This window comes from Chiroxiphia lanceolata, chromosome 1 (assembly GCF_009829145.1).
Source record: "Chiroxiphia lanceolata isolate bChiLan1 chromosome 1, bChiLan1.pri, whole genome shotgun sequence".
Taxonomy (NCBI): domain Eukaryota; kingdom Metazoa; phylum Chordata; class Aves; order Passeriformes; family Pipridae; genus Chiroxiphia; species Chiroxiphia lanceolata.
The window spans coordinates 145,667,190-145,694,075 of record NC_045637.1 but is presented as its reverse complement, the minus strand read 5'-3'; the positions used below and the strand labels follow the sequence as shown (position 1 = coordinate 145,694,075).

At 38.3% G+C, this 26,886-nt stretch overlaps 1 protein-coding gene across 5 annotated transcripts in view; it reads right to left on the bottom strand.

The window, feature by feature from the left end:
• DIP2C (disco interacting protein 2 homolog C) overlaps positions 1-26,886 on the bottom strand; it is a 309,433-nt gene that overhangs the window by 5,673 nt on the left and 276,874 nt on the right. For 3 of the 5 annotated variants that reach the window (XM_032685205.1, XM_032685183.1, XM_032685189.1), the window contains 6 exons: positions 23,610-23,639; positions 21,850-21,911; positions 6,151-6,208; positions 4,977-5,051; positions 3,936-4,110; positions 2,669-2,792 (listed from right to left, as the gene is read on the bottom strand). In XM_032685205.1, the coding sequence (XP_032541096.1) occupies positions 2,669-2,792; positions 3,936-4,110; positions 4,977-5,051; positions 6,151-6,208; positions 21,850-21,911; positions 23,610-23,639 (524 nt within the window). The remainder of the gene's footprint in view (positions 1-2,668; positions 2,793-3,935; positions 4,111-4,976; positions 5,052-6,150; positions 6,209-21,849; positions 21,912-23,609; positions 23,640-26,886) is intronic. The other 2 variants (XM_032685196.1, XM_032685213.1) reach the window with 1 other exon arrangement.

Below are 26,886 nucleotides of genomic sequence, written 5' to 3'. Positions count from 1 at the left end.
TTATGGAGTCACACCCAAAGATGCAAAACAATGAACTGAGCTGGGAATGGCCCCTCCTGCTGCTTCCATGTCATCAAATGCTTTAGGAAAAACAAGGAAGTTGTTGAAACATCTCCATAGAAAGAAGCTCCTAATTGTTTCCTTCTCCAGATACCTTGTGTAGCTTTACCTATTTGTCATTACACAGAGGGAGAAAACCAATTCTTAGCAAATTCCAGGAAGCTCTGTTTTATTTATCTTTTGAGGCTTTGATGTTTAATTGAGTCAACAATGTGACTTAATTAAAACCCACCCATTATTTTTCAAGATATTTTGTGGAATTAAAAACACTTTCAAAAATGCCTGGTGTAGGTGTAAATCACAATAAAAATGGACTGTGCCACTCTTCTGTTTGTTACATATTGAGACACAGGAGGCCCAGAGTCAGAGACTGTTGATTTTGTGCTAAAATTTTTTAAGAGAAAAGAATAATTTTAAATGACTTTTCAGATCTGATCCTCAATGACAAAAGTTGCCCAGCAGGATGACATGTCAGTCAACAAGTCACGACTTTCCTCAACAGTGTCAACTGTTACAAAATGAGCATGTGTTTCTTGGAGGCTGTTTTTACAATCTATCAACTGGACATACCCAGTACCCTTTGTTTGCAACAGGAATTGATGCAGTTAAATCCTTAATGGGTCATTGTAACCGAAACAACAATGGCCTCTAACAAGAAGAGAGACTCAGTGTCCCTGTCCACAGAAAGGTATATACCAATTATATATAAAAAGAAAGATTTAGCTGGCTATTATTTTGTCAAGGGATGTTTCACAAAGACAAGAGAAGGTGAAAGAGAAGTTATATGAGAAAAGTCAAGGACAGTCAGGACAAGGACTATGAATGAAAATTCCACGATGTTGGCTTGAGAGACCTGTTAGGCAGACCATTGGTTAGGAAGAGGCTGGGAACTGTGAGAAGACCAGATGTTGTCACTGTGAACTATTGTGTGTCCCTTTTTGGCAGGGATCTCATCAGAAACACATCTAACTCATGCAATCTCTTTATGAGGAAAAAAACAACCCTGAAAACTTTAAATATTGATCTTTGGGCAAAGGGTAGCAATAGTACAGAGCGCTTTCTGAATTCTTGCTCATGTGCCTTGTACATTACCACTCAACTACTGGGAAAAGTTAAGGCACTGAGAATTATTTCCATGTACTTCTACATCCTTGCAGAAATTCAGAGGCCTTTTCTCTGGTCATACCAGCTTACCCCCAGCCCTTTTTTAGTTGCTGCTATCCCACTCAGGATTTCTGAGATTGTGGAACGAAAACGACCACGAAAGTGCTCTCACTAGTCGTGAAAACAGGAACATAATTTAAGCATTTTTGGGTACTGAAACCCACAATGGCATTTCTGCAGTGTGATATGGCTACTTTGTTCACTGCCCATGAGCTCATAATTTGAGGGGATGCAAACTTCTGACAAATAATTACCGCTGAACACATCAATTTATGAATCTGTGGCCATCTTATAATAAGGCAGTCCTTAAACAGCTTGATGTGAAAACTTTCCATCCGCTGCTGATACTGATCTGATGCATTTTCAAGGGCAATTTAATGACATTCTTAAAATGTTCACACTGGTCTATATAAGGGCACGGAATCTGGCTCCCTGTGTAATGAATGGGTGGTTGGCACACAACTGAACCACCACTGAAGATGCTCTAGGGAGGAAATAATAAGGCAAAATCTCAGTAACAGTCAGCCAAGGCACTAACTGCATTAATTTTAACAGACTTCTAAGAAAAAAGCAAAGTGTTTTACTGAAGAAACCAGTTCAGTTGCTGTGCTTCATTCATTATTAAGCTTCCTGCTCCAGGCCACACCTCTGCAGCCAGGACTGAAAAGAAAAGTGGAGAGTCATGTCTTATATTCACTAAATTGCTGCAGCTCTTGCGACAGGTTCATTTTGGTTGAAAGTTGAATAACTGAGCTGAGGTTGTGTCAAAACAAAACAACTACCTGACTCAGTCTCCTGATGCAAGAATAATGAAAAGCAATTTGTTCTCATGTTGGCCTCGAAAAATGATTACATTCTGTGTACATCCGAGGATGATACATTGATTAAGACAACATCATTATTAACTCATTGATTTACTGCTTCAATTTCCATTGTGACCTTGATTTGATCACTGCTGCATTTATTAATAACCAATTCAAAAATAACAGTGTGTTCACTAATAAAGTTTATTAGTGTGTTCATTTATTTGAAATGTTCGCTTGCTTACTCCTTTCAGTAACAACACTCCTAAGGTTTCAATTCTTATCAGTTTGCTTTTCCTGCTTGGAATGTACATCTCAAACTCCAAGAAACAGCTACTGACCTAACTGAGATCTGTTTGTCTCTCTCCAATTAAAAGTTTATCCCTTCACTTGTATTTAAAACCACAAAAAAACCCCCAAAAAAGAATCATACTGAATGAACTTAGCAGAAAACAGTCCTTTCTGATTAAATCTGTTTGTGAAAAGTTTCCACCCTAAGGATACATTTGCAGCTGGGTTATAAATCCTGTGACCATCCCGACAGGCTATTTCCTGGATCAATTGCAATATCCAAGGAAAAACCCCAGATGTTATAGATATTTCAGCTTTTTGTAAGGGCCTTGGTGTTATATAATCCTTACCATTCCGTGATGCTCTTGTGTGCTCTAATTACAGAGGTTTCAATATCGATCGGATGGTACCTCATCCCTCGTAATTCCATGGCTTCATCTAATGCACCCACAACATAAAGTGCATCATGGCGTTCTGGTTGTAAAGGAAAAAAAAAGTCAATGATTCTATTCTCCAGTACATTAAATTACAAAAATGTTCACATTAAGAAATAAGTTAAATAAGTATAAGATAAGTTATCCTTGAATTTCTGAAACTCCAATGTGATTTCAGAACTAATGAGCATTTTCCATTACTGAGGTGCAATGCAGAACAAAAAACAGAAGAAAGGAAGGAAGGCAGAAATACTATTCCCATTGGAAGAAGTCAAAGGTGGAAATTTTTATTCAAAGACAGTGGCATTAATTCCTGTTTTTCTCCCACGTGGATGTAGAACAGACTCATTCTTTTTTTAAGGTGCTCTAAATAGACAATAGGTTCCTTATTTCTCTCTGTTTTTTTGAAAGAGAAAGGACAGATTTCATCCTAACAGTATGGCTAGGAACCCTACCTAGCCAACAGCCCCAACTGGCCAGCTCAGCCACCTCTGCTCGTGGCTTGTGCTTCCCAAAAATTATGAAAAAGTAATATTTTCCCAAGCGCAGACTTGGTGTACCTGGCAGCACTGGTTCACTCACATGACTACACAAGACAAGGAATCTCATTAAAACAAGTAAGAAAATACTGTACCTTCCTGACAGAAACCCACACACCCCACAGCTTCTCCTGCAGGCTACTGCTTGTGTTACATTTCAGTAACCAGCCCGCCGGTTTAAAGACAGGAAAATCTGAGAAATGGACACCTTCTGTGAATAGCTTTATGACAGAGGAATTATTAGAGGAGGTGGTGGTCACAGGAGGGACAGGGCTCAGACTCCCACCAGGCTTTTTCTACCTGCACAAATGCATTCCTGCGGACACAACTGACAGAGCAAATGATGGCAGTTTCAGCTGCCTTTCATATTTCTCAAGCTGAAGCACTGGACACATTAACAGTGCCAAAATGTCATTGGTGGAGGGGATTTATAGCACCTGAGGGGGAGCAAAGGAAAAGCAACTGTTTCAGCAGGGAAATCTCACCCTCTCTTTTATTTTCTGATTATTTTAACTAAGGCTTTTTTGAAGTTCTACGAGTTTCACAGATTGAACATGTCAGGTACCACAGGTGCAGAGATGTGGTGTCAGCCTCAAAATAATCCAGATTATTTGCACAGACCTGGATGACGGGAAAGCTCTTACCTCCATTTGCATCTGTGAGTTCTGTTCTTCTCAAGAACCCCAGATAGCCAGTTCTAGCCCAAATAGTCTGTGTGTCTCCAAAGCTGAGTCTCGAATTAAAATGATCTGATTGCAAAGATTCATCTCCATAGATGGTAAAATACCCACTGGCGTTGTGAGTGCTGTGAACCCATATCTAAGTTAAAAGCAATTATACTGGTATTAATTAAAGTAGCTTTCAAGAATGAAACATTATTGAAAATTCTTGATGCAAATACTTTTAATTATAGTTAGAAAATACTATAAATGCCTATAGACCACAGTGCTCTTTCTATAGTTCCCCCCTCCTGGTTCAGTGTATTTACTCCAGCAGAGCATCCTCCATGAACACAGACAGACAGATTATTTTAAAAGGTGAAAGCCAGGGACCTACAGGGAAAGGTTCATTTCATTGAACTCAAGGCGTCATGGAAATTTTTACGATTTCAAATTAATGAAATCTTACAGAAACACTCAAATTAGATTGTAGTTTTAATTATGACTAAACACATTCTTCATTTTGTTAACCAGATTTTTAACTGCTTGAAAACAACATTTTTTCCTTACTGTAGAAAAATAAAATAAATTTGAAAAACATATAGCCTTGCTAAACTCAGTTAATGGGAGTATTTCAGTGCAGTGAAGCACAATGATTATAGAGAATAGCACTAGAAAACCATCTAGCTGAAATTAGACTAATCAATAAACTTACTTTTCATGTAAGTTTCCATCAGAATTAGCAGAGCATCAAGTATAAAATGCAGTTAGCAAAAGCAGATTTTCTTTTCATTTTTTTAACTTAAGCTATTATTAGCATTTAGTAAGTATGTTACTAGCAATTTTAAATAATGATACAAATATTATGCTCCACACTTTATATACTATAAAGATCAGTAGAATTCACTATTTTCTTAACTGGGCATTTGATAAGATGTATTATAGGAAATCATTAGCATGCATGACAATAGCTTTATCTCTGCAATTTAGTTCAGAGCATAAAAAGTTCAAGTTCTCATCACTCACCTCACCAAGATGAGAATCTCCTAAGGGTCCCTTTGTTTCTGGATTAGCAATAATGATACGTACTCCTGGGAGGATCTATTGAAAGAAAACATGAGGTAGTAAGAAAGCAGGTACTGGCTTATGCAATCATATTCTGACTCTTTGTCCCCAAAGAACCTTCATTAAAAACTAGAAGAAATCCTTAAAAAGTTAAAGTAGACTTATAACATAAAAAACTAAAATAATCCATAGATATAATAAATTCTGAGATATCTGGGAAATGCGACAAAACTTCTCTTTGCGAAAGTCCTCCATCAAATGTTCACCTACAATACAAAAATCCTACCAAATGGCCCCAGTCTCTCTGAGAGTACATATTAGGACAGACAAACCCCCCAGTGCTACCCACATGAACCTTTGGCCTGAAACAAGAAGCCAGAGGCATTACACAATCTCTCCAGAACGATGACCTGCTAATGATCCCATGTAAGTGATGTTTAACCACTACAGAGATAGATGTTAAAACCTTAAAATAGAAAAGGAAGCATCCTCTGACTACTAATGTTTGCAGAGCTATGTATAGAAAGCTTTAGATGAGCATCCACAGCATCAAGAGCCATCGATGAGCAGGGAGTGCCTCAGGGGCTCAGTGCAGCACCGATGGCACCTTTTCTTCCTCCTCAGCTGTAGACCTCGGTCACCAGCACTGCAGCCAGGGGCAGAGCTGAGAGCAGCACCCCTATCTCTGTGTAGAGCTGGTCCTGTGTCCTCACCCTGTCCCCACAGTGATGCCACCAGCAGGGACAGTCCCTCTGCAGGTGGTCAGCAGCCCATGAGTTCAGCATTGGTCATCTAAACCAGTTCTTAGTGGAGGTAGGTCTACCTTGAGAGAACTGCCTGCACCAGTATCACATTTGCTGGCTGTTTCAAGAGTGAGACGCAGGGGATGAAATACCTTCTTTTTGCATAAAAGAAGGAAATGATTTTTGCATGAAAGAGGGAGGTACAGATTCTGAGAGGGCAGTAACGCAAAAGTTACCACCGTTGTGCTGTAACCTCAACAGTAAAGGAAGGACATCAATCTGCAGAGCTGATACTTCTCCAGTACTACTTTTATGCAAAAATGAACAGAAATGGATATTTAGTGAAAACATTTACCATAAAAGGTACATGTAAATCCTCTTTCAGTACTTACTTTTCCAGACTCCATGAGAGGCAAACTATGTGGAGATCCTCTTTCGACTAAACGAACTCTGTAAAATACACGTAAAATAATATGCATAATACATAGTTGCGTTTATTTGCTTTTCATTAACATTTATTTCTAAAAGGAATGGTTAATGGTTGCAGAGTTTAATGCTTTTCAGGAAGAGATGAAGGTTATATCCTGTAGAATATAATCAGACTCAATGTTTTATATTAGTCAAGATTTATGCCTGGGAAAATAATGAAAAAAAAAGATGTGTGTGAATGTTTCCTTAAATAATAAATTCTTCAAATGTAGTTGGTGCCTTTTATTTGGTTTTGATAGACTTTTGTAAATGGAATTCCATGCAAAAATTTATTCATGACAAGAGGGATCTAAAATATTGATTTCCCAAAGGAACATCATAAAAGCCAGGGCACAAACACAAAAGCATGTGAGCTGAGTGAGCAACCACATTCCACAAGTATCTAACAGTTAAAATCAAAATCATATCAAAATAACTCATAATCTGGCCTCAGCTTCAAATCTGCATTTGCAATCTTTTCATTGTTTTCAATGGACAGTGGTTGATAAACATTTTAATATTAAGAAAAATAATTTAATGAAAAATGTTATTACTGCTGAGGTCAGACCCTTTCTCTGAGTGTGGCTTTCTGGTCCTCTCTCTTCTTTAGAGAAATTATTTTCCCATTAAAGCAACAGGAATAGCATCTCTCCTTCAGTGGTATGATGGTCTGAAAGGAAATATCTCATTTAACCTTAGAAAAGTACTCAGCAGGTTAGAATGGAAGAGACTTTCAGCTCCTAAAATAGCTGATGATCTCAGCCAATAGATGGCAAAGAAAATTTGGTAACATCTAGGCATTCCTGTATCCTATGTAAGTAACTTAGAAGTTCTAACAACCACGAAAACCTTAAACTTCCCATTCATGAAAATTATTCATAATCCCCTTAACCAAGCTAAATCTGGACTGGTGTCCAAAGAGCTGTCCTTACCGCTCTCCTCCACTCAGTTCCTGATATTAGAAAGGAAAAAAACAATACAAGATGCCTAAAAACCAACCCTGTAAAAGGTAAAGATGAAACATTGGAAGACAAGAAGACATAGTTGGGAGCAGATGGGTGGAGACCTGGATCCAGTTAAGCTGCTCATAAAACTGCAGTCTGTTAGGAGCAGTCACGATAGATCTTTTTTGGACTGTTTTGAGGTCTTTTTATAGCCAGACTACCACAGTGCTTAGTTTGGGAAAGGAGGGATGAGACACAGAGAGACCTCAGCTTGAAGTCCCTTTGGAGAAGAAGAAAGCTTTGGCAAGTTCAGACCCTCAACATAAAGAAGACGGAAAAAGATCTTCTTTTTTTTTCCTTTTTTTTTCCACTATTTCTTTGCTCCAAGAGTCTTCTATAAAAGATAGGACTGTTGAGGTCAAGGCAGGAATAGTGAATAGTGTTTTATCTGCAGTTCTAGAAAGTCTCTCAACCTTGATAGATGGGGCAGGGCTAAGCCCTGAGACATTGCACATCAGTGTGAACAGCTCCTCACACTAGCAGAAAGATACAACCCAAATACCCAGCAATTTCAGATGGTTTTTCCAAGTCATTCTGAGATGAAAAGGATGTAAAGTGCCCTACAAGGGGCACTTCCTGGAGCAGGCACAATTAGGCAGCTGCAGCCTGACCTGCAAGGTGTGTAACAGGAACCACTGTCCAACATTTGTTCAACAGCCACAAAACTCCCAGACAGAGCCTGAAGCACTAATTGCCACTTCTGTGTGTTACCTTTAATGCTACATTGTCCTTGTTTTACACTGTCCTCTTTTTACTCTCTGAAATCTCTGTTGTGCTACAGGTGTGCACAAATGCCTGTGTTTTCTACAACATTTTCTGCTGAGCCTCCCACCAGCTGAAGAGCACTAGAGTCCCCACTGGATTCACAGCAAAAGCTGTGAAGCTACACCATCCATCTGTTCATCCAGGGACACAGATACAGGGCAGCAGAAACCCAGCTCACAGGAGCTTCACTAGAAGGTGTGTGTGTAAAGTTAAATTAATGGTAATCTACATCAGCCACGCTTGTTTTGCTGTTCAACTGGTAGCCATACCATAGGGATTTAGGAGTATTCAGCAAAGGTTGTAAAAATAACTCTCTGTATATTGAAGTGACATGAAATATTTCAAAAACCAGTTGTTACTAATGCCTACATATTTCTTTGCTCTGTAAAATCCATATTGGTGTAGAAACAGAAAATGCCTTGAACTGAGTTTTTCCAAACAACTGATATCTCTATCTTGCAATAGATATTTGCAGAGAGGTAGCTATTCTTGGAAGAACTAGTCGTCATCTTATCCACTTGGTACCTCCTTTAACAGGCAGTTATCTTACCTATTATTTATGAACATTTGTCAAATGGAGATGATCTTAAAAAAAAGACAATTTAATAAACCTCAGCCATAAGCACTGTTAAGAGGGATGGTGTAACCAAGGTCAGGAACTACTTTATATAATTTAAGATACATTTAAAGACAATTCTATTTGGATAACAGTAGCAAAAAAACCTCTGGGGCAGGAAAACTGTATGTCAGAACCGTCCAGCTGCCCAGAGAGACTGCTGGCCTTTGTTCCCTTCCCATCATTAAGACATTGCCTCCGTGAAGTGTTGCTGAACTCCAGGCCTAGCAAAAATCACATATAATAAAGTGATACATTCAATAGTCAATGGAGTTGAGTACTGGAAATGAATCAACAGTCATAAATCTGACAACCTCCTCTTTGCTTTCAGCATCTGTGCTTCTCATCTTGTTCTTATTATCGCCATCATATTCTTCTAGTTTCTTTCTCCACCTATTTCATTTAGCCTTGTCTGATTTTTTAGCACATGATGATCCAGAAGGTGCAATTTCTCAGTTTCCAGCTCTGTTAAACCTCTCCCACTCTTTGCTCACCACCTCAAATCCCTACAGAGTTCTCACGGCAGTGCACTAAATATAGAAACGGCATTTCCTGGAGGTTTTCTGCAAGGGCCCTGTTAGCACTCCATTGGATTCCTTTTAAAAAAGTTTCTGCTAAGCTCACAATCCATTTGGGAACATGCTGTTAAACCTCTAAAAAATCCAAACTAATAAAAGATATTTTGCCACAAAGAGATTTCAAAAAAATATAAGTTAGACATGACATTCTGATGCTACCAGCTTTTATCTGCATACTTAATTTTAAATCTGTAATAGTCTTATTAAATCTACTGGGATTAGACACTGTGAATAAATTATGGCTATTAGGCAATAATTTTTAAAATTAGTTTTACTGTGTCTCAGCATAAAATAATTCAATTGTTCCCACTCTTTCCCAAGAGATTTCCACTTTTCCACTAACAAACACAGACAGTAGACACACTTGAGAACTTCTTTGCTTCCCTTCTAAGTGAACAGCGTCACTATCAAGGCTGGTTTGATGATTAAGAATTGGTCTGGTAGGCAAACTAAAAATGCAGAATACAGGGCCCGTCAGACCCCTAATAAGAACCCCTTTGAATTACAGCTCCTTACAGTCTCCTTAGGACAATGTTAGCAAATCCTCTCCAAATTCACAAATAATCATAACGTGCTCCCAGGCAGCAGAGGTCCAGAAAGGGCAAGTCCTGTTTCTCTGCAGTGCTCCAGCCATTCTTTGTTAGGAGTGAAAACAACCTCTTACGAATTGAGTACAAAGCCTTCCCACTGCTTTCTGCTGCCTTCAAGTCTTGCTGGGAAGGGCAGAGGAGAACGTGGCAGTAGAGCCAGACTGGGCAAAGAGCCTGAAAACCAAGTGGATGGGAGAAAACGTGCTGCCTTTGGGTGTGAGAGATACTTTTGCACCTTCTGGTGGTTTGCAGCCAAGCTGAGAGGGAAAACATAAATGAGAGACCCAATCTAGGGCAGACATGGGGTTTCTCTCCCACCAAAATGTATGATTGAAGGGGAGAGAGAGAAGATGATTAAGAATTGTTTCACTGTTGCAAAGCCATAAGCAGTGATGACATGCAATGAATCTGTAATATTTACACAGAATAGTATAGGAGAGTATATTTTTCATAATTCTTTTCCACTGGTCCTTAAGAACTTTTTCTTAAAAAGAGATCTGTACAGTTGAGAAAGCTGCCTATGTTTCAAAGTCTGGCTACCAGGTTTTAATAGGGAATACAGCTACACCACCAGTATATGCCAAACTTCTTTTCTTGCTACAATTTAATATATTGAACAGATTTCATCTTTAAACCAAACACCTACTATAGAAAAGTAGGAATGAAATCTGACTTCAGAACAAAAACTGGACAGCTATAACTAACTGGGTACTGTAATCACTGTGCAGCAAAGGGCTCTTGAAATAGAGTAACAAGGTCTTTCTGCCCAACTATCTTATACAAAACTGCAAATTTTGTTTATGCTCCTTTTTAGATCTGGTCCATTTTGGTGACGAAAACTCTCCAAAATATACTGCACAGCTTGCTAGTACTTCACACTAATCAGAGAATTTGCCAGCAGAGCTATTAAATATTGCTTTGGGAATCTGCAGGGGCTGGCGTGTGTGGAGTGGTACCAACCAACACTACAGTGCCAAAACTGGGCAATCCTTCAAAGCCGGTTGTGCTGTGGCTCTGAGAAAGACTTTGGAATCTGTGATTCTAATAGAGATGGAAAGAAGCTATGAGGTCATCCAAGTCTTGCTCTCTGCCAAAAAAAGACTGCTCCCTGCAGTGCACTTTTGAGTGCTTTGTCTGCTCCTGTTACAGTATTTCAAATGATGGGGCTTCTTCCACGTCCCTTCAGAGCTTATTTTTCAGCTGAATTTATTTCCAATCCAGGAACCTTTTTCACTTTGCAATGCTTGGCATGAACCAGTCTCAGCTTCCTCTTGTTATTTCTTTCTACCTCTCCACATCCAATTCAAAAGAGCTCTTCCCAGTGTGCCCTTTCTTTTTCAATATATCTCAGCTGAAGAGATTGACTTTTACCCTAACACTTGGCCAAACTCCACATCTTGAACTTTTTTCTTTCCTTTATAGCCATTCCCTCAAAGCTGAGCTATGGTAACTGCTCTCCTTCTCCCTGCCCATGTGCCAGCATCTTCTGTCCACTGGGCTTGGGCACTGGAGCACTTCCATCCTCTCCAGCTCGTATTTCTCTGCCTACCCCACTGACCCCTCCTCCTCTCTGGAGCAGTCTGTTTTCATACCATGTCACTTTGCAGTCATGTCAGCTTGGAAGTCCAACTTTTCGGTTTCTTTACTACCAGCTATTTTGCAATCTGATTTCTTTCAGTGGCTGTTTGGGGATGCTGCCACTCTTGAAAACAAAGCCTAGAGGAAACCAGGTAGGATGTGATGAACATATAACCTAATATATAGATGGAAAATACAGGGTATGTAAGTCCTCTCCTTGCCCATAGTCTTTCTGTGGTGGAAAGCAACAGCCAGTGGTCTCTGGCTTCATTCCAGGCTTACTTCTCAAGTTTTCCTGTGATTGTCATCTTACATTAGAAGTTAAGCTTGTGGAGGAAAAGTGGATATTTTCTTATCCTGAAAGAAATCCATGGTTTGAAAATTTTTGTGCATTAAACTGGAACAGAAAAAGTTAAATATACACAGAAGTTGTAAATGGAATCTGAAAAAAATGTGGCAGGTTGAAAAAAAGTTATTTATGTTTAATGTTTCAAGATTTTTGTTTTGAAATTAAGTTAATTAACTCTTCAAACTGAAAATGCTTTAGCCACCATCACGAACAAAACCTCAAAAGTTACAATAATGGGTTTTGATCACTCTGAGAATTCTAAATTTTCCTTAAGCTGAAGGAAAATTTCCTTCAGCTTTTCAATTAGCTGAAAAAGATCCGTCAAAACTGATTCTTCTGAATTCAACACAATGGTCTTTTTGGTGAAAAAAAGACAACACCTAATTCACTAGAAATTGTAACCAAAATCTAATTGCAAGGCATTTAATGCCAGAGATCCTTTATGTTGCTCTATCCAGAGTGACTTCCCAGTTCTGGTTCAAATGACTAAGAACTATTGCCATCAACAACACCTTTCAGACATATATTGCTTCCCAGTGCTGAGATGGTGCCTGGGTAAGACTGATGGTGGGAATGGGCTGATGCAGTCTGCTCTCATTTTCTGTGGTTAGAAGGATGGGCACTGTAGGTAACACTGGGATCCTGGACTGGGATCAGGGCTCTTTGACTCTCAAGGCTTTCAGTGCATTTTCTCTTTACTCAAAGAACTAAATGTTTCTACATAAACTGTTCCAGAATTAAGTCAATTAGCTCATTGTACCAAAAAATGGAAATATGGATCAAAGAACATAAGCTCTGCCTTCCAAATTGACATACACAGTTCAAATAACCAGACCAGAAAAATAGGAAAATTGCACAGCTGAACACGCAGGGTGAAGGGGAAATCTAGATAATGAAGAAGTTTCCCTGCATCATCCTGATTTCCTCAGAGCAGTTTTTCTCACATCACATGATAAATTCAGATAACGGATAAACACAACCGAGATTGAAAAGGGACTTCTGGATTGAGGCAAACTTCAACCAACGAAATGAACAACCATTAAATCTTCTGTATGTCTAGGACATATTTTAATCCTGTTAATTTGATAATCAACAAGAATTAGCACTAAATCACTTCCTTTAATGTTAGGAATACTTCACTATAAACCTAAATTACACTTCATGTGCCAAATTCCCTGAGGTCAAAAGAAAATAGCTTCCAATCCTTCAGATGACTGAACAAAGCTGCAGGAAAGGTTACACAACTATTTAAGACAGTTCAGAAAGCTGCAAAGGGATCAAAACGAGGCAGGAACTCTGGTTCAGGAAGGGAATACTCAAAGCTTCACAGATTAAAAGAGGCAATAGCAATTTTATCATAAAAGACTATAGGAATATGTAAAAAAAGTAAGTCATGGTTATGTCTGTTTTCAACCTTGAAGTACTTTAAAATGTTCAGCTTTCATCACACATTAAATTTGCTTAAATTAACTTTGCACATTGTGCAAAGCACAATACACAACTATTTCAAGAGAACACAGTGGACTAGGGCTCTGAAGAATTTGGTCTCCTGCCTTGCACCTCCTGAGCCCCATTGGCACAGCATCACCTTTCTCTGTGCTTCAGGTTCACATTTGCAAAACCAAGCCTAATTGCTGCTCTAGCTGTTATCTTTTTATTCAGATTACAAACCTCTCAGGACATGGTGTTTATCACTAATTGTTTTTGCAGCACTTTTCATAATCACAGTTGTGATCTGACAATTCTGTTTAACGCAATATGCCTTTTCTATTTTGTAACCCTTTGTCTTCCTAGTTCTAACTGAGAGAGTCTCTACATATAAGGAAAACTTTCATTAAAATGAATTTGGGATATGAAAATACCCTCAACTAATGGAATTAGATTATTTGTTGTTAACAAATTATGGAAATTATTTTAGCTTTGCCAATGAAATATTCATATTCTACATTCACACAATGTAATCAAAGGTGGAACTTCCGAAATCAAATAATTTTTCTTTAACCTGTCCTCTTATCTTGTACAATCTCAAAAATTCCTACTACCAGCTGACTCACAATGCATTTTTGGGGAAGAAGTTGCAAAAAGTTCTATTTAAAAACAACCAGGGACATTTCCTGTGCATGGAACACCAAAACATGGAACTACTTTTCCAGCTGAATCAAAACTGCAGATGAGCACTCTGAAGAAAAGGTCAGCAGTGCCACGAGCAGCAGTGCCTTGTACACCTGCAAACACTGAAAAGGGACTGTCCTGCCACAGAAAACTTGCTGGGAACGCTGGCTGAGCTTCCCGAGATTCTTTGGTTAAGCAAACCATCCTCTGCAAGCAGACACTTCTAGTATATGCCACACTAAAAAGGTTATGTGAGGCTTGAGGCAACATATTAAGGACTACTGAAGGGAGCCATTTAAGAGGATATTACATCTCTAACCAAGTTAGTGACATACCCTTACATAAATAAAGGATACTTTTACTGTTCAGAGCTCTCCTTCCCAAGCCTAACCATTCAGTATTCCTTCAGTGAGAGACTTTTCTGACAGCAGGAGCCAAACGAGTGCCTGAGGCTAGCAAGCTGGAGTGGGTCCCAAAAGTGACAGAGCCCATTTCCCAGGGGTAACCACCATCATAGCACCCTCTGCTGAATTATTTGTCACAAAAAACTGACAGCATGGGAGATGGCAAAAGCCCTGTTCTCCTACAAAGGCTGGCAAGAGAAGAGAGGAAAGGAAAGACGAATGGAGAGCACTTAAGCAGCTCCACCTCACAGCACACTACAATCTGTCTCTAGGCCTGCAGAAGCTATGAAGGCTTGTTCCAAATTTTACATATATTCATTAAGTATTTTTCCTTCCAAAGCAGATGCCTTGTGAAATACACTCTAAGGCAGCAGTATGGGAAGCAGCATTTTTTCCTCCTCTACTGAAAACGTAAATGTACCCTATGCTGATCACTTTTGGCATTTTTAAAGAGTCCCTGTTTAGTGTTCCATTAGCAGTATATACCAAAGTGAGAGAAAACAGATTATGTTTCAGAATACATTATCTGTAAAAATCAAATACATAATACATTTTTTTGTAAAGAAAATGGAAGAATGGAAATTCCATGTTATTAAGACACTCCTGTAGCTGTGCAGTTAGACTCATGGCAAACTCTGGGAGAGTGAAAGAAAGAAGTATGGCTTGTAGGGAACAAAAAAGGAAGACTTTTTAATAAATCTTTCTCAGAAATGTGAGCAGTCAGATTGTTTTATCAGTTCCCAGATTCCATGAGAAGCATAACTAAAAGAGTAACCTGCAACACCAAAGAAGCCCAGTACACCCAGAAATGGGAAATTCTTTTTTTTTAACGGTGTCAGACACTCTTAAGGAATAAATATGTTGGTGTATTTTAATGAGATAGAAATTTAATAAACAGCAAAATTCCTAATAATTTACTGAAATTTAATTATTTCAGTAAAGTTATTGGGAAGTTAAAAACTGGTTTGGAAAAACAAAGGACAATGGAAACATTTTCCATTTAGTTCTTGTACTTGAAGAATGACATGTAAATGGCACTTGCAGACAACACAAATGTTCAACTGCAGTTCACCTACTTTCCTGGAAAGCTGCAGCTTTTCGTTTTTCCTTTGTCTTTGTCTTACTTGGTACACATAACAGTATTCTCTTTCCCCTAAGCCCTCCAGGGAAATATAACTGGAATTTCTTGATTTCTAGTTAAAGTATGCTAAACCACATCCTCTCTCAAAAACCGTATTTAGAGCCAACTCCTATTGTCCTGTTCCACTAAAGTCATAAAATACTTATCCCTTGAAGATGACTTTATCAAGGAAGAAACAGACCTGCTTCAAGGGAGGAAATACTTCAATAGCTAGTAATCTTGCCTTAGAAAGCAAACCAATTACTTTGTAGGGTTCCCACCCCCATAGTTATTGGATGTTTCTGCCTTTCTCCTGCCCTGCAACAGAAGCTGTGTTATGCCCGGAAAAACGAAGCATCTCTCAAAGCTCTTTAAATAGATACATTTACAAATTTTGTTATAATTCAATTCTTATGTGGAAACACTGCAATTTCTTAAAAGTATTTGCTCCTCTTCAGTTTTCCAGGTCATCAGCTTTATTCCTAGTAACTCACTATTCAGTACATAGACATTGAACAAGTCTCTTAGTTTGTTCCCCAGTACACTCAGGAACAGCAAGAGAGAACCCTTCTTCCATTCTAGGTAGACCAGGACTTCTCCTACAAGTCAGAATTAGAAGTGTTCATATGATGCTTATCAGCCCAAATTAACTTTTCTTTCTGAGAGATTTGTTTCCCATAGACCCGAAACAGTGCCAAGGGGATTTTTGAGATAGCAGTGTTTGCACGGCAGAAAAAAAACCCCAATGCTGCTAAAAGGCAAAGGTTGCATCTTCTGAGCAAAAACATGAAGGAGGGTTTTGCCAACACCATGACAAACAGCCTAAACTCTCAAATGAGATTCAGCAATTTAATGGTAAACTGTGCAAAAGCCAGGCATTTCTACAGACTCCTCAAAACCAAACTGCATCATTTCTTACCATACTTATATCTTTGAGGGACTCAGGTTTTATTTTAAAGACCTCAGGTCCTCCTCCTCTAACTCAGTTACTTCTATTGACTTCATAGGGGTGAAGTCTTTTCCCTTTTTTATGAAAAAAACTGTTTCTACAAATAACAGAAAACCCCCAAACAGGTAAAGCAACAGACAATCCTAAAAAAAGCAGGAGTGATGTGTGAAACTTCGAATTGGAGCCACCCATATGAGAAGATCTTTGAAGCTCAAAATGGCCAGAATGGTGGTGTTGGAGGTACTACTTGACAATTCCATTTGCAAAACAAGCTTATTGCAAAGCATTCTGAGGCTGGTACCAGGGGGTGTCTATGTTTTGAACAGTTTACCAGGTATGTAGCACTTTACATCTCAAAATACTCTATGCCTTTTCCCTACCCAATTTCTGTGCAAGGGAAAAGGTGGCTGGGTGTCAAAAGAGTGTAATAATAGATTTTAACTACCCCTTTGGACCCCACACAGTGAATAATTGAGGACTGAGATTTTCTTTAAGCTGTAACTGGGTTTTGTAGGCTGGAAAGGAGCTGGAAAAGCCCTGCTCTCCAGCATCAAGGGAACACTCTTCAAAGTTCCTCTTTTGCAACCATTGGCTTTCAAGTATGATTAATCAATTAAAGTTTCACAGAAGCTAACTATTTTACTGTCACTTCCATCAGCATGTCTCCTTCTGACACACCTCCCCCCCAACTTTTTTCCCTACTATGTGACTATAAAATGGTTCTCCTCCACGCCGTGACTGTGCTACAGAGCACTGCTGTGGCTACAGCTTAGCCAACAATTTAGCTAAGTAGTTTTCTGTCTGGTAACCCTGTAATAAGAGTATTTTTCAAGGTAGATGGAATAGAAGTGTTTGAGAATAAAATAAAAAAGCTCCTGTGGCTTTGTTGCTTGGTATTACCCAAAACAATGTATACACAACATGAAAGTTTCAGTAAAATACAGAGGAGAAGGATAAACAACTGACAGCCAGAATAAAAGGCTATTTTTCTGCTCCTGCATGAAGTCTGAAATGCTGGAATATATTAAAATGAAGCCAAAGCCTTAACTGATTTCTTTTGACAGAGCCTGGATTTGAGTCTGGGCTCAGTGTATAAGCAATCTATAAAAATAAATCCTAAGTAACTGTTTTCTCATATCTTTGAAACACTACAAGTGTTCCCTCTTTTTTTGGGGAATGAGATTCAGAATTTCCATCCTCTGAAATCACCTTTCTCAGGAAGACACTGAAGGACATTCAGAGGTCTCTGAATACCCCCAAAATCCAAAATAAAATATTAGGTTTAGCACAATGTACAAATGACTTCCTAAGAAATCAAGTCTGCTAATGACTTCAATATATACGAGGTCACTTCTTTTTAAAGAGATAGACTAGTTTGCATCACTCCAAGAAAATGTCAGTGACCACATGAGAAGACACCTATTTGTGCAGCTCCACAGACTGCTTATTTAATAAATAGAGAGGGTGATCAGGTTAAAATAATTGTTCTAATGATGGAGTGGGAGTATTTAAATGAGAGAATATAGATATCACAAGGCATACATTGAATAACAGCGAGACTCAAAAATTAATAACTTGAACAGAAATACACCCTGTACTTTTCCTGTCCTTTTAAAATAAACTCTGATATCTAAGTAGATTTCTTCTTGCTCCATTTAGGGCAGAATGGTGGTTTTCATATTCTTTTTTTTTTCTTTATGGATAAGATTTTGCTACAGAGGAGAATATTAGGATGCAAGCAGATGTTTATCTTTACAGGATTTGCATGGAATTGAAACTTTAGGAGAAGATCAATGATCTCCCTCAGCCATCACCATATGGATCCTTCAGCTCACTATTTAAAATTTCTCAGGAAATCCTCCATACAACATTTAAAATATGAAAGATACAGATACACAGGAAAAGAAATGCCAATGTCAAAAATCAGAGAAAAAAATTCAAAACAGTCAAAATATTTCAATGATTTTCATCCTATTTTATTCCTTATTCATACCAGTTTAGTTTCAAGATAATTTCAAAATCTAAATTAGCAGATTAAAACAGCAACATTTTGAAAACATCTTTGAATGATTCTAAAAGAAAATATGGTTTAGGATATTCGCAAATACGTTGAAACACTTGAAAATCCCGTCTGACCTGCTGCAGGACAATTAAAAATGTTTTTGCCCTGTGAAAGAAAAAAATATTTTGGAATCACATGAGGTCTATTCTCAGTTTGATGAATTGGTTTGTTTTGCCATTAAATAATTTTTCTACCAAGAACTAATCCACTGTTAAGGATGAGGAGGCTATGAAATGTTTCTACTAATATCATATATACATATTTTTGCTGGATATTTTTAATTTTATAAACATATGTACATATTGTTTTAGAACAATCTTGATAAGAGGGATGTTTGGGCTTTAAATGAACATCTTTACTGGTACACAAGGCTTCAAATGCTAACAAAGCCAACAACTTCTAAGTATAGGGTGTTTTGGTATGATGAGAAAAGGCTTTCTCTCTCTCTCTTTTATCTTCCAAGCACTTCTCAGCTTTTAGCATATTTAGGTATCTTACACCTAACCACTTGAAAAGCTTTCTGAGGAGAACATGACTGGCCCAAAATGACGATGGAATGATCTGAAAACCAGCACTTTAGATAGCAGGACAAGAATATGTATATATTTATTCTATTCATTTTTCTCTTTTGTGGTGAAATGGGAATAAAATTGTTTTCCCAGAGGCAGAGAAATGCAGCAATGACCTGACAGGATGCTCATGCCTGGAGTTCTGCTGCCTCTGCCCTCCCTGCAGATCCCAGATCATGCACCAGGAAGCATTAATCCACTACTTTGCTTTTTGGACTTGAGTTAACCTCTCTAAACTGCACTTCACTGCAGTGCAGAGGCATATCACCCACTTGGTGGATAACTCAGGAGTCTTCTCCTGTTTTTTATTAAAAGCCCACGAGGGACTTGCCTGTCTTTGCTCACTCTTTCTTGGCCATCCTGAGGACACACTGGCTTTTAGAAAATCAGTAAGATGCCTGAAAATCAGTAAGATGTATAACAAAACTGATGACCTGCCACCAAGAGCAAGCCAGAGCTGTATATTCTTGCTTTTAGGATGCTACTCAATTTCCAAAAAAAAGGTATCCTAATGCCATTTGAGACAGCACAGGGTGCCTGGGACATCTCATTAAGGCTAGCAAATACAATGTGAGCTCCATGGGAGACCCTGCTGGAGTAGCTGTAGCATCTAGAACTGCATTAGATGCTCACAGTCAGGCAGTCAAGCATTTTTCCAGTATCAGAACCGATGCCAGCCACTGACCAAGTGGTTGCACCCCTTGGTACAAGTTTCCTGAACTTCCAGGTGAGCCCAGTACTATGGTCAGAGTCCCAGCAGCTAAACCAATGGGCTGGTAGCTCAAAACCACACAGAGACACACAAAAAGGTATTTGAAAAACTCCATCCTCATCTAGGAAGCAAATCATGCAAATCCAGTGAGAGCTGGGAGGAACTGTCTCATTTGGTTGACCAACCACCCCTAGATCTCCACACAGACTCTACATAGCACAGGTATTTTGACCTAAACTCCTATAAAAAAATGACATTTTCCTAAGCTGTGAAGTACGCGAATACATCATTACCGGATGAGCTTGAAATAGTTGTATTAAAATTGATTATTATTTTTATAGATGTGAATAGTATTTGAATCATTTCAGAGATGAACTGCAGCTGGTTTTTGAAGCAACTAGAAAGTGTTATCATGCCAAGAAAAAAAAATTACGTTCAGTCTTTTTCAAATTTTGGAAAACCTACTCTAAAATATAAATGATGAAAAACATTTTCCCACATTAAGTGCACAGTGTAAATTTTTCATATTGTTGGGGGACTGACTGGCCTGCAAAGACTCAGTGGGTTGTTAGTACACGGTCTCACAGTGATGTACAGCAATCTTTCAGTTATTGTTTAGTACTAGGGACATTCAGTTCTACTAAAATGGTTAGAAGTAGCAAGTGTGAAGAGACTTTGTCAAATAAAGTTGTTTTCTTCCCTAATTTATGACCCATGAATCTAATTCTAAATTCCACAGGATTGGGTAAATGAGGCACAGCTTTAATCCATCAAATTAAAATCTACATTACCACAATATGAGAACCAACTCTAAAGATCATCTTTTATGTTCTGTAGAACTTGTCACTAAGTATAAATTAAGATACTGCAAAGTCTGATTTCGATAATGATGCCTACTTCTCAATGACATATTAAGGCAGGGAAATACTATACCCATGGTTTATGCAACTTTTATAAAAAGTAAATCTTAATTCTTCTATATATACACTTATTTTTATTATATATTATTTTTACTAATTGTAAATGTTGCTTTCTCTTTCTATAGAAAAGGCCTTTTTTTCTTCTGGGTTGAGTATTACCACAAACTGTCTCTCCACAGCACTGCAGTTGCTGCTCCAGGAACACCAAGTTTCTGGGGCTGGGTTATGCAGATAGTTGTAATTCCAAAGGATAGATCAAACATAAGTGTTTTTATTGATAACATTGTGTGCAAAAGGAATAAAGAAACAGTGAGTCAAGTATCTTGCAGCTTCTTTCTTCTACGTGCCAAACTCAATGTGCAACAAGAAAATATGTGTATGTGTATCTGACTTAACCACCCAGGGGGTAATTTGGGCCTGCAGTGCCCTGAGGTTTGCACTCTGTGAGCTGAGTGGGTCACTTTGATACAGCCAAAGTTGGTGTTCACCTAAGGGGAGCAAATTCTCTGTTAAGCTTTTAAGAAGGATGAAAGAAAAACAACAGAAAAAAAGCCCTATTTGGATAATGATTTTTTTTAAGGGAACCAGGACTGTTAACTAAATGTTCTCCTTTTCCAGAGTTCATAGAAAACTTTTTCTTTTGTTACAGTTTTATAAAGACTCCTGCTATCATTTTGACCAGATAACTGGAAAACTGAAACACATGTGCATGGGTAGTTTTTAAAGTTACACGTGAAATCTCAAGTTTCCCTCCAGTTGCTAAGTCCTCACTTCTTGTGTACAGATCTAACACTAAACTGGAAAATGCCCACAGATACAGAATGTGGTTGCTCACAGCAGCTGAAGCCAATAATCCATCCCCTCATAGTCCAACAGCATTAAGAATTGCAGCAAACCCCCCCGTGGCCTCCTCCCTGTCTAACAGCTGCCAACCCAGGAGAAACACCTCTGTGAAGCTAAGAGGCCCAACAGAACTTCAATTTCTATGGACTGGCTGGGGTCCACTACCTGAATACAAGTGTCATGAAATCCTGATGGCAATAAAGGCAGGGAATCCTATTAGTCATTGCAGTGGTGATGTCATATGCTTCGGTTTTATCAATGGTAAAATTAACCAACCAACTAATACAGAATCCTAGAATCACAGAATGTCTATGTCTGCTCGCTGGTGGGAGTTAGAACAAAATGAGAATTACAAAAGTTTCCAGGGTCTTTGAGGTGTGCTGTAAGTAGTTTTCTTGTTAGAAAGTCTGTTAATTGTGCGTATTAGAGAAAAAGAAAAAGGTGGTTCCGACCTGTCATGCCTCAGTGCCCTCATATCAACATACACTGTGGTGGGATCTGGTCCAGATGTTCCCTGTAAACAACAACATCAGCTAATCAGAACCTGAAGGCTGGGAGGAGAAAAGAGTTTTACCCCCCCAGATACCCAAACGTTAATTCCAGTGCTAATTATGCTAATCAAATGACAAGTTATATTTAAGTAATTCATCAATCAAAGCTCAGCTTTACAGAATCAGAACAAGCACTGGAAAACATACCTACCATCAGGTACATGTTACCTTGGGGGTCAGGAAAACATCAAGCAGTCAAACTACTTAACCAACACATGTCAACATAGGTTTTATTTGCTACAAAAAGGCCAAGTAATCAGCACATGGATACATACAAAACATGTTAAACACATTTTGCCATATAAAGGAAGGCGGAAATTGCTGAGGAGACACAGTTTAATGGCAGAAGCACGTGGTCAGGAATGTGAAGCATGGTTTACTGAAAGTCTTCCATACATGCAACAGAGAATATACTTGAAGCTAAAGATAGTAAAGGTAGCACGCATGACATGAACCAATCTGGACTGAAGGTCTGCAAGCAATTATTCTGTTCCTTTTCAGTCTTCCACTGCATAATTTAAACCCTTGCTTTATGTCACAATATTTAGTTACTTGAAAAGCGGCAGACTAATTTTAGTTTCCTTCCATGCAGAGATGATACAGTCTTTAGGCCTTTCCACCCACAGCTTTTCTGCAGTTTTGTAGCCTGCTATGATATGCCCTTATCCAAAACTTCAAACTCATCACCACTGAACATCATGTGAATTCTCAATGCTCCAGGCTAGGGCTCTTTTCTCTGCTGCAAACCTCATACTACTGCTAAGTAGAAAGCTAGAAGAAAAGCACAACTCCATTTTGGAACACTGGAACTTGGAAATTTTCTTTTCAGTAGAGGAATTAACCTAACCCTGGTGAACTTCAGGTGCACAAATTCCTTTATCAGTTATTTAGATGTTTACTACTTTAAATAGCAGGCAACATCAACTCCTCGTGATTTCTGTCCTATTTGGGACATAACGTAGAGTATAATTCTTCACATTAGGAATATCTAGGACTAAATTTTACATTTCTGCAATGCTGGTTGATAGTTTCACAATTTTTGAGCACCAAAAATCACAACAGACATCCACAAATAGCTAATTTTTGTATCTAAAGGGGAAAAGAGTTACCACTACCAACTGATACTTACTGTACAGGTACTGATTATGACCCACCACCAGAGGAAAACAAGAGTAATAGAGCTGCACATGCATGTTAGCCTCTTTAGCTTGTTATACACAATACAAGATACAATATCCTCTCTAGCTATTAACGACACGAGTTTCAGTCTACTAGTAAACTCAGCAGTGTAACAGACTAGTGCTGAGTGGAGAGCTTATTTGAAATATATGCAATGTTAAAAAGAAAAAAACAAAACCAAGGAAAAGTTGGTTATCTTTAAAAATGAAACTAAACCTGAATTGATTTGTAAAATAATGGAAACAGTCAAGTTTGAAAATCAAAGACAATCACTATGGTATTTATTATTTTCAGTGTGAATGAAATAGTTACAATGGACAGATAATATTTGATGAAACCTGCATCCAGAGAAAGCTGTACTGGACTTATTTATAATTTCATAGAAGGATCTGAAAATCCCCAAATCTCCAGACTCAATTTCTAGTCTGTCCCACTGTTGGAAGCTGATAGGTGGGTATTGAGGGAACATGAAAATCCCCTACCTGCTCGGCCAGCTTCCCCAGCCTGTGAGGCTATAGCAGCAGGAATAGCAGGGATAAGGGAGAGAAGGAAAGAAGGTAACACAAGACGAAAATAATAATAAAAAAATGGGAATGAAGGGTGGGAGAAAATAAAAAGAGGAGAATGCAAAAAGCAGGGAGTAAAATAAAAAGAAAAACAATGTCAAATACAGGAATTTTACAAATTAACCATTATACCATTAAAGGTTAAAAAAAGTAAAAAATGAGGTGTCAACATTTTAGTAGAGCAACAGAAGAGACAGCTGTAGACTGCTAACCTTGGACAAACAGACTTAAATGGTTTTAGGACACTACAGACAATGTTGTTAGTGGAAAACGTGTCTAACACTGGGTTTTTTTGTTGCTTTTGTTTTCGAAGTTATTAAATATTGTGGCCCTGCTATTTTAATACACATACATTGAGATTGAGTTCCAGGTCTGCCATTTCACTACTAATAGAAGTTTGTAAGCGATGTCCTCTGGAAATCAAAGGTAAGTTTTCTTTTTGGAAAAAAATAAGATTAGTATACAATGGAGAAAGATACTTACACCTTCTTGCATACAGATTAACCTGATCCTAAAGTGAAATAAAATAAAGGCTTCGTGCACAGTCTAACTACAAGACCATAAATAAATGGAGTCACTTCATAGCCCAATAATTCTTCATTCTTAATCTATTTTCTATGGTAAACAGTGTAATACATATAAAGAACAGTAAAATTAAAAGCTGATAAAAACCTGTCAGTACTCCACCACGAATGATAATGCAGCAAAGAGACAACAAAAAACTCTGTGGTGACTAGTCCTAAGCCACTACTATGATGGGGAGCATCTAATAGCAGAAGGCTGCAGTAGGATTTGCCCTAAGACTTGTGAAAACAAACAGCTCTGAAAGCACCAGCATCCCACATCCTTCTCATCAAACTTCTGAATGCCAGCAGAATTAAAAACTGCAGCATCATCTGCCACAGCAGCATCTTAAAATAGGTTTATTTTGGATACAGAGGAAGATGAAGCATTTAAAAAAATAGGACAGATCTGCTTATTACACTGATGCCCCAAAATAGTATTGCTAATAATTCAGGTTGAACACTGCAGTGTAACTGCAAGAATGCAGGAGAACTGCTGAAATCCTGCAGTTACATAATTCATTGCATGTGACTACATTGCAGGTCCCAGAAAGGACTTTGAGAGTACCAGAGTCTTATACAGCTCCTAACTATAGAATGGCTTGAGCAGTTGAAGTATCAGCCATGTCCTTCTGCAGCCAGCTGCAGCTGGGATACTCTGAAAGTGTTTCAAAAGAAGAAGAGTCTTAGCCAAGACCAGAGTGACTGACTCAATTTGCCTGTGTACATTTATTTTGTGAGACAGAGAGCATTTGTAATGCTGGTAACAGGAAAGAAACAACACAACTTTGGGTGTATCTGATCCTTACTCAGGATATGCTAGGTAGTGTTCAAGGAAACAGAATGGGACAAAGATAATTTTCTGTCTGAAAACAAGTATATCATAAGTCACATCTCTTGGACTAAATATTTCTCCTGCCCATGCATAGGCTGCCACTGGTGAACCATCCCTGGGTCTGTGCAAACCTCTTCAATATGCCAGGTTTTTATTCTTTTTATTCTCTAGGAAAACACTGCAGGTCTAACTGCCTGAATAACTACCCCAACAAGTCAGCTGTAGGGTTGACCACGTGCAAGGACTCAGTCCACAACTAATTTCCACTGAAGTTAAAGGTCAAGCTGCATGCTCTCCCCTACTTCCCTCCCCAGAGTTAAAAATCAGGAATTAGGGCAATCAGAAGTCCTAGGAATTTTAAAAAACCTACTGTTTTGGGTTTTGTTTAGATACCTAAGGATGTGGTCTCAGCGTTTACCCTGAGTCTACTTCTGCTCCAGTGATGTTCAGAAAAGGAATTTTTGGTGTACACTTGGCAAACTCACATACACAAGCACAGCAGCTGGAGCTGTGAAAAGAACTTTGTGGCATGACTCAGTAAAGGTGGGAAAACAGAATCTGAGGGAACTCACCCAGAGCTATAGTACATTGCTAAATGTGAATCATACCTCTGACAAAGTGCATGGTCTCCTGCTGCATTCTTTGCAGACCTACCCTTTATTACTTTTAATATGGAAGATGCTCAAAAGGTGTTATCTATCACTAAGTAAAAAGAAGTATTAACTTTAATCCTTAAACTGACTAACAAAGATTCCTTTGCTAGACAATGAGGAAAGGGTTCACTTCATATAACTTCAGCCATCAAAGAAGAAAGCATGCAGTATAAGGTAAGAAGTGTCTCCTGATAGTGATGAATCGTACCCCAAGATGGGCACCTGAGACAGGCTGAATCAAACTGTCTATTGAAGTATTTCTGTGATTCTACTGGCTATAGATGGATATGGGATAACTCACTTAACCTTGCAGTCTTAGTTAGAGGAGACATAAAAGAAGTAAGATAAATCCTTTTCTCCTGCCCTAGTTTGGACAGACTTGTTAGTACATTTTCAGGGTTAACTAAGGAAAATGAACAACTTCTAAAAGTTTTCCTTCAGCTGAAATTGAATAGAAGGTTGAGTAAAATGAAAATATTTATTCCAAGTGTTTAAATGGAAATTAACTAAAATCCTAGAGAACCATCTGTGCTGTTGTAAGAAACAGGCTACTTTTCATATCTATTTTTCTCTCTCTCTTGAGAATGCTAAGATGCTGGTTAATGAGAATTAAAATATGCTGGATGCAATCTTTTCATCTCAGAAATCCCTAGACCATTATCTGTGACTATACAGCCATGAAAGGTCAGATATTAATGATATTTAAGTGCCTAAAGATGGAGGGGATTATTTATTTCCAAAAGCACATCTCTAAAAATCCGGTCCAAAATGACTACCTTAAAGGAAACATACTAAATTTGCTCTAAATTTGAAAGGAAATAAATACAAATGACAATGCATTAGTCTGTCAGTGATCTCAGTCTGGAAATTAACATAATTTGTACCAAAGGGATTATCACAATGATTTCCTTTTTAGGGTAATCTTCAATAAAACATTAAATTCTGCTATGAAGTCTTTATACACACACAGAGAGACATACATGTACATACACACCTTCCTCCTCTTCTTTTTGGAAAGAGGAACAGTAAAAAGCAAAAGCTGTTTTTGAAAAACCAGGATACCTTTCCCTTGAAACACTTGAGTCTTGAATTTGCCCACAAAATTGGAAATGAAGAAGGTATCAAATATAATATCCAAGTTG